Here is a 14,679-nt window from a genome sequence, read left to right on the forward strand (position 1 = left end):
TGTCACTTCAACTATGTGAGCTGAAACTAGAAACGTAGATGGGACTCTACGCCGGCTTCGGCTCGGGCTGATTTTAAGGTTTTACTGCTAACCTACAACGCGTTACATGGGCTTGCTCCTACCTATCTTTTCGATTTGGTCCTGCCATACATACCTACAAGTACGCTACGGTCACAAGACGCAGGCCTCCTTACTGCCCCTAGAATTTCTACACAAACAGCCGGAGGCAGGGCTTTCTCCTATAGAGCTAAATTTTTATGGAATTGTCTGCCTATCTATGTGAGAGTCTTTATTAAAGACTCATCTCTTCAGTAGGTCCTATGATTGAGTGTAGTCTGGCTCAGGAGTGTGAAGGTGAACGGAAAGGCACTGGAGCAACAAACCGCCCTTGCTGTCTCTGCCTGGCCGGTTCCACTCTCTCCACTGGGATTCTCTGCCTCTAACCCTATTACAGGGGCTGAGTCACTGGTTTACTGGTGCTCTTCCATGCCATCCCTAGGAGGGGTGCGTCACTTGAGTGGGTTGAGTCACTAACGTGATCTTCCTGTCCGGGTTGGCCCCCACGGGTTCATGCCGTTGGGGAGATCTTCGTGGGCTATACTCGGCCTTGTTACAGGATAGTAAGCTGGTGGTTGAAGATATCCCTCTAGTGGTGTGGGGGCTGTGCTTTGGCAAAATGGGTGGGGTTATATCCTGCCTGTTTGGCCCTGTCCAGGGGTATCGTCGGACGGGGCCACAGTGTCTCCCTCCTGTCTCAACCTCCAGTATTTATGCTGCAATAGTTTGTGTCGGGGGGCTAGAGTCAGTCTGTTATATCTGGAGAATTTCTCCTGTCTTACCCGGTGTCCTGTGTGAATTTAAATCTCTCTCACTCACAGGACCATGCCTCAGGACTACCTGGCCTGATGACTCCTTGCTGTCCCCCAGTCCACCTGGTTGTGCTGCTGCTCCAGTTTCAACTGTTCTGCCTGCAGCTATGGAGCCCTGACCTGTTCACCGGACGTGCTACCTTGTCACAGACCTGCTGTTTGCAACTCTCTAGAGACAGCAGGTGCGGTAGAGATACTCTGAAACTGACATTTCCTACTGAGGTGCTGACCTGTTGCACCCTCTACACCCACTGTGATTATTATTATCTATGAACATTTGAACATCTTGGTCATGTTCTGTTATAATCTCCACCCGGAACAGCCAGAAGAGGACTGGCCACCCCTCATAGCCTGGTTCCTCTCTAGGTTTCTTCCTGGGGTGTGTGTGTGTGTGTGTGTGTGTGTCCAGGCCAGTACCTGACTGTGACCTCTGACCCATGACTCCTCACCTTCCGCCACACCCCAGGGGTACTGCCTCCCTCGCACCCGCTTCTCGTTGACCACGATGATGGTGTTGCTACCAACAACAGCCAGGGGTAAGCGATCCTGCAGGAGGGAGGGACAAGTGTTACACAGCTGACACAACAAACAAAAATAAATGAAAACCTGTTAGACGAGGCTATCTGCACACACAGTCTGCAGAAGTCAACTTTAGTGTGACCTTCGCTGCAGTGAAGTATATTCACCAGGTTTCCCTTTTTTAAATTAGATGGAAAACTGACTGGAGATAAAGTAGTGTATTGAGATCACACAAGCTCATTGACAGTTGAGAACAGTGCTTAGTGTGTGTGTACAGTGGTTTGCAAAAGTACTCACCCACCCTTGGCATTTTTCCTATTTTGTTGCCTTACTACCTGGAAACAAAATAGATTTTTTGGGGGTTTGTATAATTTGATTTACACAACATGCCCACCACTTTGAAGATGCAAAATATTTTTTTGGGGGGAAACAAACAAGAAATAAGACGAGAAACAGAAAACTTGAGCGTGCATAACTATTCACCCCCCCCCAAAAGTCAATACTTTGTAGAGCCACCTTTTGCAGCAATTACCTCTGCAAGTCTCTTGGGGTGCCGAGCCACTGGGATTTGTGCACATTCTTCAAGGCAAAACTGCTCCAGCTCCTTCAAGTTGGATGGGTTCTGCTGGTGTACAGCAATCTAAGTCATACCACAGATTCTCAATTGGATTGAGGTCTGGGATTTGACTAGGCCATTCCAAGACATTTAAATGTATCCCCTTAAACCAGTCGAGTGTTGCTTTATCAGTATGCTTAGGGTCATTGTCCTGCTGGAAGGTGAACCTCCGTCCCAGTCCCAAATCTCTGGAAGACTGAAAAAAGGTTTCCCTCAATTAAGCACCATACATCATTCCTTCCATTCTGACCAGTTTCCCAGTCCCTGCCGATGAAAAACATGGATGGTTTTCTTGGGGTGATGAGAGGTGTTGGGTTTGCACCAGACATAGCGTTTTCCTTGATGACCAAAAAGCTACATTTTAGTCTCCTCTGACCAGAGTACCTTCTTCCATATGTTTGGGGAGTCTCCCACATGCCTTTGGCAAAAACCAAACGTGTTTACTTATTTTTTTTCTTTAAGCAATGGCTTTTTTCTGGCCACTCTTCCGTAAAGCCCAGCTCTGTGGAGTGACCGGTTTAAATATGTCCTATGGACAGATACTTCCAACTCCACTGTGGAGCTTTGCAGCTCCTTCAGGGTTATCTTTGGTCTCTTTGTTGCCTCTCTGATTAATGCCCTCCTTGCCTGGTCTGTGAGTTTTGGTGGGCGGCCCTCTCTTGGCAGGTTTGTTGTGGTGCCATATTCTTAATTTTTTAATCATGGATTTAATGGTGCTCCGTTCAAAGTTTCAGATATTTTTTTATAACCCAACCCTGATCTGTACTTCTCCACAACTTTGTCCCTGACCTGTTTGGAGAGCTCCTTGGTCTTCATGGTTCCCGCTTGCTTGGTGGTGCCCATAAAAATCCATTTAAATTACAGGATGTAATGCAACAAAATAGGAAAAACGCCAAGGGGGATGAATACTTTTGCAAGGCACTGTATGTGTGTGTATATGTTTGTGTGTATTTGCTTGTGTGTATATGATTGCGTGTGTGTGACACAATATAAGTGCAGAGTGTGCTGGACCAGTAGAGGACGTGTGATTGTGTGACCTAATCAATACTAACTCTACCTGTATGGCCCTATGGTAGCTAGTTAACTTCTCTGTATATCTCTATGATAGCTAGCTAACTACTCTGTATGGCTCTATGGTCAAAATAAATATCATTTTTAAAATGTTTTTTTTTTACGGTCGCCAACAAACCAGTCAGTCTCCACGGTCGCCAACGAACCAGTCAGTCTCCACGGTCGCCAACGAACCAGTCAGTCTCTACGGTCGCTAACAACTCAGTCAGTCTCTACGGTCGCTAACAACCCAGTCCGTCTCTACGGTAGCTAACAAACCAGTCCGTCTCTACGGTAGCTAACAAACCAGTCCGTCTCTACGGTAGCTAACAAACCAGTCCGTCTCTATGGTAGCTAACAAACCAGTCCGTCTCTATGGTAGCTAACAAACCAGTCCGTCGCTTGTCAATACTGTGGCTGTTGGGGCCAGCTCAGCCAAAACACTAGTGTTAGATTTATTGGATTTATGTTATGGGGCTGTAAACATGACATATCGCAATCGGGATAAAGATAGTGATGCGTGTTCATGTTTGTTTGTCATGTCAAGTTTTTTTCTCCTATTCAATTCCATATCTTGCGTGGAGAATAAAAGCAGTGTGTGTGTGTGTGCGCACGCACGCACTGGGAGAAACCAAACCTTGATCTTCTTGACTATCTTGTTCTCCTCCTCATCGTCAGTTTCTGGGAACTCGTAGATTTTGATTTTGTGCTCTGTGATTTCTCGCATGATCTATAAAGAGATAAGAGGAGGGAGGGAGGAGGGGAAGAAGAGGGGAGGGAGAGAGAAGGGGAGGAGAAAAATATAGAAAGGTGAGAGCAATGGGGGTGGAGAAAGAGACAGCGATGAGACAGAGAGAGCTAGAGATGAGACATAGGAGACCAAGAGAGGAGACAGAGCAAGACAGGTGAGAGAGAGGAGACAGAGCGAGGAGAAGAGACAGAGCAAGACAGGTGAGAGAGAGGAGACAGAGAGAGAGACGAGACAGAGATAGATGACAGAGAGAGAGACGAGACAGAGATAGATGACAGAGAGAGAGACGAGACAGAGATAGATGACAGAGAGAGAGACGAGACAGAGATAGATGACAGAGATGAGACCGAGATGAGAGAGAGACGACACAGCGACGAGACCGAGATGAGAGAGAGACGACACAGCGACGAGACCGAGATGAGAGAGAGACGACACAGCGACGAGACCGAGATGAGAGAGAGACGACACAGCGACGAGACCGAGATGAGAGAGAGACGACACAGCGACGAGACCGAGGTGCGAGAGACAAGACCGAGGTGCGAGAGACAAGACCGAGGTGCGAGAGACAAGACCGAGGTGCGAGAGACAAGACCGAGGTGCGAGAGACAAGACCGAGGAGCGAGAGACAAGACCGAGGTGCGAGAGACACGAGTGCGTGCGAGACCACGACGAGACTGCGTGCGAGACCGCGACGAGACTGCGTGCGAGACCGCGACGAGACAGACAGCGACGAGACAGACAGCGACGAGACAGCGTGCGAGACAGACAGCGACGAGACAGCGTGCGAGACAGACAGCGACGAGACAGCGTGCGAGACAGACAGCGACGAGACAGCGTGCGAGACAGACAGCGACGAGACAGCGTGCGAGACAGACAGCGACGAGACAGCGTGCGAGACAGACAGCGACGAGACAGCGTGCGAGACAGCGACGAGACAGCGTGCGAGACAGACAGCGACGAGACAGCGTGCGAGACAGACAGCGACGAGACAGCGTGCGAGACAGACAGCGACGAGACAGCGTGCGAGACAGACAGCGACGAGACAGCGTGCGAGACAGACAGCGACGAGACAGCGTGCGAGACAGACAGCGACGAGACAGCGTGCGAGACAGACAGCGACGAGACAGCGTGCGAGACAGACAGCGACGAGACAGCGTGCGAGACAGACAGCGACGAGACAGCGTGCGAGACAGACAGCGACGAGACAGCGTGCGAGACAGACAGCGACGAGACAGCGTGCGAGACAGACAGCGACGAGACAGCGTGCGAGACAGACAGCGACGAGACAGCGTGCGAGACAGACAGCGACGAGACAGCGTGCGAGACAGACAGCGACGAGACAGCGTGCGAGACAGACAGCGACGAGACCGCGTGCGAGACAGACAGCGACGAGACCGCGTGCGAGACAGACAGCGACGAGACCGCGTGCGAGAGACAGCGACGAGACCGCGTGCGAGAGACAGCGACGAGACAGCGACAGACAGCGAGACCACGACAGACAGCGAGACCACGACAGACAGTGGCGAGTCCGACAGCGAGACAGACAGCGTGCGAGACCGCGACGAGACCACGTGCGAGACCGCGACGAGACCACGTGCGAGACCGCAACGAGACAGCGTGCGAGACCGACAGCGACGAGACCACGACAGACGGCGAGACCACGACGGACGGCGGCGAGTCCGACAGCGAGACAGACGGCGAGACCACGACGGACGGCGGCGAGTCCGACAGCGAGACAGACGGCGAGCCCAGACGCCCGGCGGGCGGGGCGAGCCCAGACGCCCGGCGGGCGGGGCGAGCCCAGACGCCCGGCGGGCGGGGCGAGCCCAGACGGCCGGCGGGCGGGGCGAGCCCAGACGGCCGGCGGGCGGGGCGAGCCCAGACGGCCGGCGGGCGGGGCGAGCCCAGACGGCCGGCGGGCGGGGCGAGCCCAGGCGGCCGGCGGGCGGGGCGAGCCCAGGCGGCCGGCGGGCGGGGCGAGCCCAGGCGGCCGGCGGGCGGGGCGAGCCCAGGCGGCCGGCGGGCGGGGCGAGCCCAGGCGGCCGGCGGGCGGGGCGAGCCCAGGCGGCCGGCGGGCGGGGCGAGCCCAGGCGGCCGGCGGGCGGGGCGAGCCCAGGCGGCCGGCGGGCGGGGCGAGCCCAGGCGGCCGGCGGGCGGGGCGAGCCCAGGCGGCCGGCGGGCGGGGCGAGCCCAGGCGGCCGGCGGGCGGGGCGAGCCCAGGCGGCCGGCGGGCGGGGCGAGCCCAGGCGGCCGGCGGGCGGGGCGAGCCCAGGCGGCCGGCGGGCGGGGCGAGCCCAGGCGGCCGGCGGGCGGGGCGAGCCCAGGCGGCCGGCGGGCGGGGCGAGCCCAGGCGGCCGGCGGGCGGGGCGAGCCCAGGCGGCCGGCGGGCGGGGCGAGCCCAGACGGCCGGCGGGCGGGGCGAGCCCAGACGGCCGGCGGGCGGGGCGAGCCCAGACGGCCGGCGGGCGGGGCGAGCCCAGACGGCCGGCGGGCGGGGCGAGCCCAGACGGCCGGCGGGCGGGGCGAGCCCAGACGGCCGGCGGGCGGGGCGAGCCCAGACGGCCGGCGGGCGGGGCGAGCCCAGACGGCCGGCGGGCGGGGCGAGCCCAGACGGCCGGCGGGCGGGGCGAGCCCAGACGGCCGGCGGGCGGGGCGAGCCCAGACGGCCGGCGGGCGGGGCGAGCCCAGACGGCCGGCGGGCGGGGCGAGCCCAGACGGCCGGCGGGCGGGGCGAGGCCAGACGGCCGGCGGGCGGGGCGAGGCCAGACGGCCGGCGGGCGAGGCCAGACGGCCGGCGGGCGGGGCGAGGCCAGACGGCCGGCGGGCGAGGCCAGACGGCCGGCGGGCGTCTGGCCTCGCCCGTAAACACACAGGCCACCCATAGAGCACGGTATGTACACAGAGCTAACACACACACACACACACACCTGCTTCTTGAACTGTTGGCACTCCTCAGGAGTCATTGTGTCCGCTTTGGCGATGAGGGGGATGATGTTCACTTTTTCATGTAACCGCTTCATGAACTCTATATCAAGAGGCTTCAACCTGGAGAGAGAGAAGAGAAAAACTCAGATGATTGCACAGCTTGGCCGACCTAAGGACTAAAAAACAGCATTTCTTGTTTCCAGAATGAATCTCTCTCTCCATGGCAGCATTGCTGCTGAAACTGCACATCTGGCCGGCCCACAACGCACTGTAAATCCACTGAGCAGAACAGGATTCTTCTGTTCTGTCTGCCTGAAAACAGCTCTAATTTAAACAGCCATCACATTGGTATTTCATACAGAGTTACAGACTCCAGACTGTTTGTGAAAGGAGATGCTGGGATATCTAAGCAACGTTGAATCCTGGCACGCAGACAAGAAAAAGTTAAAGGGCATGCTAACAAGTACAAGTCTGACTTGGCTGGCTGTGGCTAGATTAAACTTTACGTTCACAGAGTTCGCTCAAAAGAACAGAATGAATCATTGCACTTTTGAGAAATGTTTTAGTCTGAATTTTGAAAGATCAGTTTGTACACACACACACAAGGCCTAGATACACACTTTGCTCTCTGCCCTGGTTCCAGCTGTGCTGGTAATGTGCTGTGAGAGTCCCGTGGGGACACAGAGGAGACGACAGATGTTAACTGTGAATAGAGCCATACGGTGCTAGTCCTCTTGGATGACCACAGACTGCTGCCAGCCAGCCAGGCACATGAACAGAACAGAACAAGGACTTGGTCAGAGATAGACACACTTTGGGCCAAGATGGTGAGGGGCACTGACACCCAAATGGAGAGAGTGCTGGCCTGTCAAATGACCCTTTGTTTATGGGGAGCACAGAGCAGCCCAGTGTAGGGATGTAATGTAACAGCAGGGACAGCTGTGTGTTGAGCAGAGCAGAGCACGAACTGGAGCCAAGATACAGAGGGGAAACAGCCTCAAACAAAGTGAACCCAGGAGAGGAAAGATTACATAAATGTTGTCCCAGTGTGCCTCTCAGCAGTTCCAGTAGGGGTTCAGCGTGGGGTCGAGAGTGGGGCGGGCAGCTAGGCCTAATTGAAAACTGACAGCTGTACTCCTCACCAGGGGCAGGAGTGTGGATGACCAGCTAGTAACGTGTAAACAGTCTTAGGCACACAGTAGTTGTACTACTGATTTCATCCCATGACCAATACCCCGTCTGCCCTGTTAGGGAACATTCTCAAGAGCTATAGGATCATGCTTAATCTCAAATGAGAGAAGGAAAATACTGGATTCTTAACACTTGAAGAATTATTCACATTTTGAGAAGCGACACAATATCAACTGTGATTCAACACTGAATATCAATGTTGTGTTTCAGAATGGAGACCATACCAGCTGCAGTACCTACCCATGTCCAGAGGGGGTAATGAAGTAGAGGCAGCAGTGCACTCTGTTGTCAGGCATTTGCCGTCTATTGACCCGGGACTCTGAGTTGAGGTAATCCTCAAACTTACTGTCGATGTGATCAATGACTGGCTGCCAGCTATAGGAGAGCAGAGCACAGACATTAGTCAATGTCAGGTAACAGTGACTACATTTAATGTAGAATATACACATTCAGATAGAGATATAGGGCAGGTTAGTCAGTCAGACGTACCAGTTACTGTTGTCGACAGCGTCTCCGAACCCTGGCGTGTCAACGATGGTGAGAAGAAGCTGAACTCCTCCTTCCTTTACCAGCACCTTAGATTGCTCCACCTGAGATTGTTGTATTTATTTAGTGTTCTCTACAAAGACAGCACTGAATCATGGTGAACTTCTAAAAACACCATGACATCAATATCTCCCCATTTATGGTTCATTTGAAGGGTGGGGTTTCCAAAACTCAGTCCTCGGGACGCCAAGGGGTACACATTTTGGTTTTTGCCCTAACACTACACAGCTGATACATTTTTTAAATAATAAAAACTAAATCATCAAGCTTAGGGCAAAAAAGCTAAAATATGCACCCCTTGGGGTCCGGAGGACTGAATTTGGGAAACTCTGGAATAGGGACATGTACAAACATGCATTGCATCATAGTGTGTGTATAACTTGCGCTAATCGTGACAGTTTGCAGGATCTCCACCTCAGAGCACTTCTCCTCTGAGGGGATGGGCTCAGACTCAAGGGCTTGGTTAGGAAGTCTGACATAGTCCTTTCATCTTTATCTAGAATGTGTCTGTTCGGAGAAGTTAGCTATACATCAAACTACAAAAGCCCAGTTGAATATTTTTTGAGCATTAACAAATATAAATCACAGATGGCGATACACTTGTGGAGGGTTGCCAGCCAGGCAGAATGAAGATGAATCCAGCAACATGGTCTTAGAAGATCTTCGACCTCAGACTCAGAGAGCGCTCTAGTTAGATTTGGCTGCCCACCTGGAGTGTCCAGTACAGGGTGTACAGAGCTGCTTGCAGATTGGCCTCTTAGCTGATCAGAGAGCTTTAAAATCAGCAGGCGATCCAGACCAGCCCTTGTAATTAGCAGATGAGCTTCACTTCAATGATTAAACCAGGAGGAACAGATGAGTGCATATCATGTTCCGCTCAGATTGCAATGGAAGCCATCATTGTGCGTGTTAAATGCAGCTCTCTGTACAGTAAAAGCAAGCTCAGTTTTATTAGTTGTACACAGACCACAACATAAAACACTACTATACTTCATGCTTTTACACACACGTCACAACCGGATGTACTTTGTGATATAAGCAGCCTTTTGTTTACTTGATGGCATGCTTCATTGACGTAGGAACATTTTGACAAAGCCAGCCCAGCCGGCAGCCCATGGTTTCCCAAAGAGCAGCACTTTTGAGTTTAACCACAGGCAGCTAAACTGAGCCGTCACCTTCCACTTAAACAGAACCACAGAATGCCCGTGGTCTGGGCCTGAGGCAGGGTTATGGCTGCTCTCACTCAGCACCACTAGCTGGGCCCTGGCTAAAGGCTTCCTCTCCCCCACACAGCCCCACTGTGGGCAGGCCACCCCTTGACCGGCTAACACAGAGCAACGCCCTGAGAGCTGATTTAGCTAGACCACTGAAATAAAAGAGAAAACAACTAGTGTGTTTTGGTAGGTGATAATCAAGCTGATTTAGGCAAGAGAGAAGGGAGAGCGAGAGAGAAAAAAAGGGGAAAAAAACAGATTCAAAGGCCCCCAAAAATGACCATAAAAAAAAGGAGAGACTGAGGTAATAAAATAGAAAACAAGTGTTTAGTGGGTTAGCATCTATTTCCAGTCAGGTAGTGAAAGGGATCAGTGTTGAACCTAAAGAGGTGTGTCCTGCCAGGCCGCGAGGTCAGTCTGCTTTCTGGGTGGGTGACTCATGTGTCCCAAATGGCATCCTATTCCTTATAGTGCACTACTTGGACCAGGGCCCATAGAGCTCTGGTCAAAAGTAGTGCACTATGTAGGATGCAGACATACGGCTGTTTGAACAGGCCACTGTATCCAGGCCACAACACTAATAATGAAACCATTTAGAACAGCTGGCTGGCTGGCTAGAAAGAAAGAACACTAAAAGCAGGTGTAACTTTCACAGGTATCATCTTATCAGTTCATCTACGTACATTCTCAACAATTTGATTTGAAAGACTACATTCACAAGCAGGAAATGGATACTTTAGACAACCATTCTTGACCCTGAAAAATTGCATACTTTTCAAAACCGATGGGTTCTCTTCTGAAGCAAGTTTTGAAAACAAAGATGATATGTCACATGTGTGAACTGATGTGCGTGTGTGTGTGCTCTAGCCACAGAACAGTTTAACTACTAACTGCAGGGAAAACGATGAGGGAAAAATTGCATGGTTCGATTTATATTTATTTCCAGGCAGTAAATCTACAGAGTCGTCGGTTGACGAGAGTCACTCAAATCGCCAGCCCTGGAATGCACACAGCTTTTTTTAATAGGGCACACACATCCTAATCCATTAACTCTGCTAGAACCATACATTAAAACCAGTAGATGGTGATAGCACTGACGTCATTCACGTATTCCTATGGAAAACTCCCAATGTCGCATGAAGCCAGAAGTATTTGAATTTGAAGCGCGCCATATTGCTGAATGGGTTGAATGGCACCAACAACAAAAAAATTGATAAGGATCATGGTCAATGTAGTCATTCTCATCCTGCCTGAGACAGTCACCGGGAGACTCCCGACCCGTGATTGGGCTGTGTCAGCACATGGTCCTGTGTGACAAGAACGTAGTATTCAGAATGGTTTTCTATTCAATAAAATATCTTGATTTGTAACGACATTTTTAATAATTCACAGTGGGGATCAAACTTCATAAACTAATTTGAGCCAAAAACCGCAGTCACCGACAAAAATTGTGGGGGTCGTTCTGGAGATCGTGATTTACATAGGCTTTCAAGGGCAGACCCGGCCTTTTGGCAACGCTAGGTTGCTATGCACCAGACAGGACACTGGGGGTAAAAACACGGCTGTTCATTCCAGCTCACAGTGTGTGTGTGTGTGTGTGTGTATAATGCTGCCTTTTACTGCCCTACCCTTACATTTACAGGAATCCATCAGACTGCACATTAAACTCCTCCTCTCTCTTTACTTGACCTCTAACCCCCTATTCATAGACCTCACCCTGGTCCTTTAAGCACCATCAGAGTAAGACTTTCTACCTTCTTCCACTTTTTTCCCCCTCTCCTCTCTCTCTCGGTCATACTCACTTTCCCTCCCTCATCTCTTGGCTGTCTTGTTGTAACCAAAACTCAACTGGTTACAGATACATTTGAAAGTTAGAAGTTTACATACACCTTAGCCAAATACATTTAAACTCAGTTTTTCACAATTCCTGACATTTAATCGGAGTAAAAATTCCCTGTCTTAGGCCAGTTAGGATCGCCACTTTATTTTAAGAATGTGTAATTTCAGAATAATAGTAGAGAGAATGATTTATTTTAGCTTTTATTTCTTTTATCACATTCCCAGTGGGTCAGAAGTTTACATGCACTCAATTAGTATTTGGTAGCATTGCCTTTAATTTGTTTAACTTGGGTCAAACATTTCAGGTAGCCTTCCACAAGCTTCCCACAATAAGTTGCGTGAATTTTGGCCCATTCCTCATGACAGAGCTGGTGTCACTGAGTCAGGTTTGTACCTCCTTGCTCGCACATGCTTTTCAGTTCTGGCCACAAATTTTCTATAAGATAGAGGTCAGGGCATTGTGCTGTCCACTCCAATACCTTGACTTTGTTGTCCTTAAGCTATTTTGGAACAACTTTGGAAGTATGCTTGGGGTCATTGTCCATTTGGAAGACCCATTTGCGACCAAGCTTTCACTTCCTGACTGATGTCTTGAGATGTTGCTTCAATATATCCACATAATTTTCCTACCTCATGATGCCATCTATTTTGTGAAGTGCACCAGTCCCTCCTGCAGCAAAGCACCCCCACAACATGATGCTGCCACCCCCGTTCTTCACGGTTGGGATGGTGTTCTTTGGCTGTAGGAGGAGAGGGATCTTCTTTGGCGGTAGGAGGAGAGGGATCTTCCCTGTGTGTGTGTGTGTGTGTGTGTGTGTGTGTGACCACAATGTCCTCACAGACAGACAGGGAAGAGGAACAACACTGACCGTTTCGCCACACTCCTCTCCACTACGGTTGGTTTGCTCAGCTGTGTTACACGAGGACATTGGGCTGACAGACTAAGCACGCTAAGCGCTAGCCTTATCCCATACCCTCTCCATCTGTTCTTAACTAACCGACAGACGCCTACCCTAGCCAGGACCAGATTTGTTTAGCCAACTCCTATGGTCAGTGGCAATGAGCACTGGAGTTGGCTGAACAGGACAAATACACCTGGGACCAGGCTAGTGCTGTCCCTCCAATAACATAATATAGCATAACATAACCCTTATCAGGCTCTAGTCATTCATCCCTCCTCCTCCTCTAGGATAAACAAGCATAGAGTTCCCACTAACTACTCTTTCCTTCTTGGATCCTGACCCTGCCAAGTTTATCACCAAACCTCTGGCATAACGCTCACTATTGGAGCCAAAGGAAGCAGAGAAAACACAGATACACTATAATCACGTTTAAACTTTAATAAGTGCTTAAGGGTGTGTAATGCGCAGGTAAACACATTGGCGGATGCTGGGTGAAAATAGAGCAGAGTGCTGTCTGGGCTTAGTGGAGATATAGACTAGTGTTGAGAGGGAACAATTCAAGAGAAATGCTGGAGCTTCTGTGGGTGAAAGCTAGCTACATGGAATACCACACACCCAGGCAGAGGCTGTTTCTATTGGCAGTGAATCATAGAAACGGGATCACTTTCATGCAACTTCAAAAGGGAGGTACAATACAATGTGGGCATCGTTTTTGGAGGGATATTTCTGAAGTCTGAAAATGAGAAGGCACTACTGCTGCACACCTACTGTAACCTGATGCTGAAGGCCCAGGAGAGGAAGCAGGTCCAACTAAATGGCTAACCATTGATCAGGTGATGACGTCATCATACGACGGTAAACCACACGTCTGACACCTTCAGTACTACTTCTTGTTAGTACTATGACTACTTCCTCTTCTTCAACTGGCATGGCGGCAAGTAGCGGTAGTAGTGACACTCAGACAGATTAGATCCTCCCGTTCCCTTCTCTTTCTCCCGCTCTCTCCTTGTCAGTCTCCCTCAAGCTTCAGATCCAGAACCCTTAGTAAGGACTGGGACTTTTACTGCCAGTGCTGCCCCAACAAACAAATAGACAAACAAGGAGAGATTGACTGCATCACAAATTCCAAATAGTCTATTCAATCAGCTAACACAAGGCATGCAACAAGTTTCTTCACAGTCACAAAATACAAAACTAAGTCAATGCAACGCAAAGTATTATATAGAGGCATGATTGAATGGAACTACTTGCCTTCTCAAATCACTCAAGCAAACAGCAAAATTTGCTTTCAGAAAACAAATAAACCAGCAACTCACAAAACAACGCATCTCCTTACTGACCAAAAGTATATTTTTTATGGGACTGTGTTCATGGGACTGTGTTCATTTTGTGAATGGCTCCACCCCAGTGTGACTCTGTTCAGCACCCCTAACTTACACTTCACTTCAACCCACTATATCTGGAGGTGACAAAAAATGTACGAAAAGTCAAGGCCTTCACGGTTGTTGAGGCAACATACAGTACATATGGGATTGGGTAAACGGCTCCAATATAGTGTGACTGTGTTAGTTGTTCTTTAAAGAACAACTCCACCAAGATTACTATTATACCACAAGAGAACCACTATGACCCACTGGGTGGTATTTAACATATTACGATTAACGAAAGAATATCTACGTGCCGGCTTTTGTGTAATGTTACAAAGCATGGACTGCTGAGACTTAAGTGTATGAAAGTGTGTATTGTTTTCAATTTAGGGAAAGGGGGATACCTAGTCAGTTGTACAACAATGCATTCAACTGAAAATGTTTCTTCCGCATTTAACCCAACCCTTCTGAATCAGAGATGTGCGGGGGGGCTGCCTTAATTCTTATGGCTGCAATCCGGTTTACGGGATCGATATGACAACAGCCAGTGAAAGTGCAGGGCGCCAAATTCAAAAAACAGAAATCTCATAATTAAAATTCCTCAAACATACATGTATTTTATACCATGTTAAAAGGTAATCTTGTTGTTAATCCCACCAAAGTGTCCGATTTCAAATATGCTTTACAGCGAAAGCACCACAAACGATTATGTTAGGTCACCGCAAAATCACAGAAAAACACAGCTTTCCAGCCAAAGTCAGGAGTCACAAAAAGCAGAAATAGAGATCAAATTTATCACTAACCTTTGATGATCATCAGATGAAACTCATATGACTTCATGTTACACAATACATATATGTTTTGTTCAATAATGTGCATATTTATATCCA

At 50.1% G+C, this 14,679-nt stretch overlaps 1 protein-coding gene across 3 annotated transcripts in view; it reads right to left on the reverse strand.

The window, feature by feature from the left end:
- LOC129831018 (septin-7-like) overlaps window positions 1-14,679 on the reverse strand; it is a 50,822-nt gene that overhangs the window by 7,208 nt on the left and 28,935 nt on the right. For all 3 annotated transcript variants that reach the window (XM_055893993.1, XM_055893995.1, XM_055893994.1), the window contains 5 exons: window positions 8,411-8,511; window positions 8,162-8,296; window positions 6,733-6,850; window positions 3,692-3,784; window positions 1,319-1,415 (listed from right to left, as the gene is read on the reverse strand). In XM_055893993.1, coding sequence (XP_055749968.1) covers window positions 1,319-1,415; window positions 3,692-3,784; window positions 6,733-6,850; window positions 8,162-8,296; window positions 8,411-8,511 — 544 coding nt within the window. The remainder of the gene's footprint in view (window positions 1-1,318; window positions 1,416-3,691; window positions 3,785-6,732; window positions 6,851-8,161; window positions 8,297-8,410; window positions 8,512-14,679) is intronic.

The sequence above is a fragment of the Salvelinus fontinalis genome, chromosome 32 (genome assembly GCF_029448725.1).
Source record: "Salvelinus fontinalis isolate EN_2023a chromosome 32, ASM2944872v1, whole genome shotgun sequence".
NCBI classification, from domain to species: domain Eukaryota; kingdom Metazoa; phylum Chordata; class Actinopteri; order Salmoniformes; family Salmonidae; genus Salvelinus; species Salvelinus fontinalis.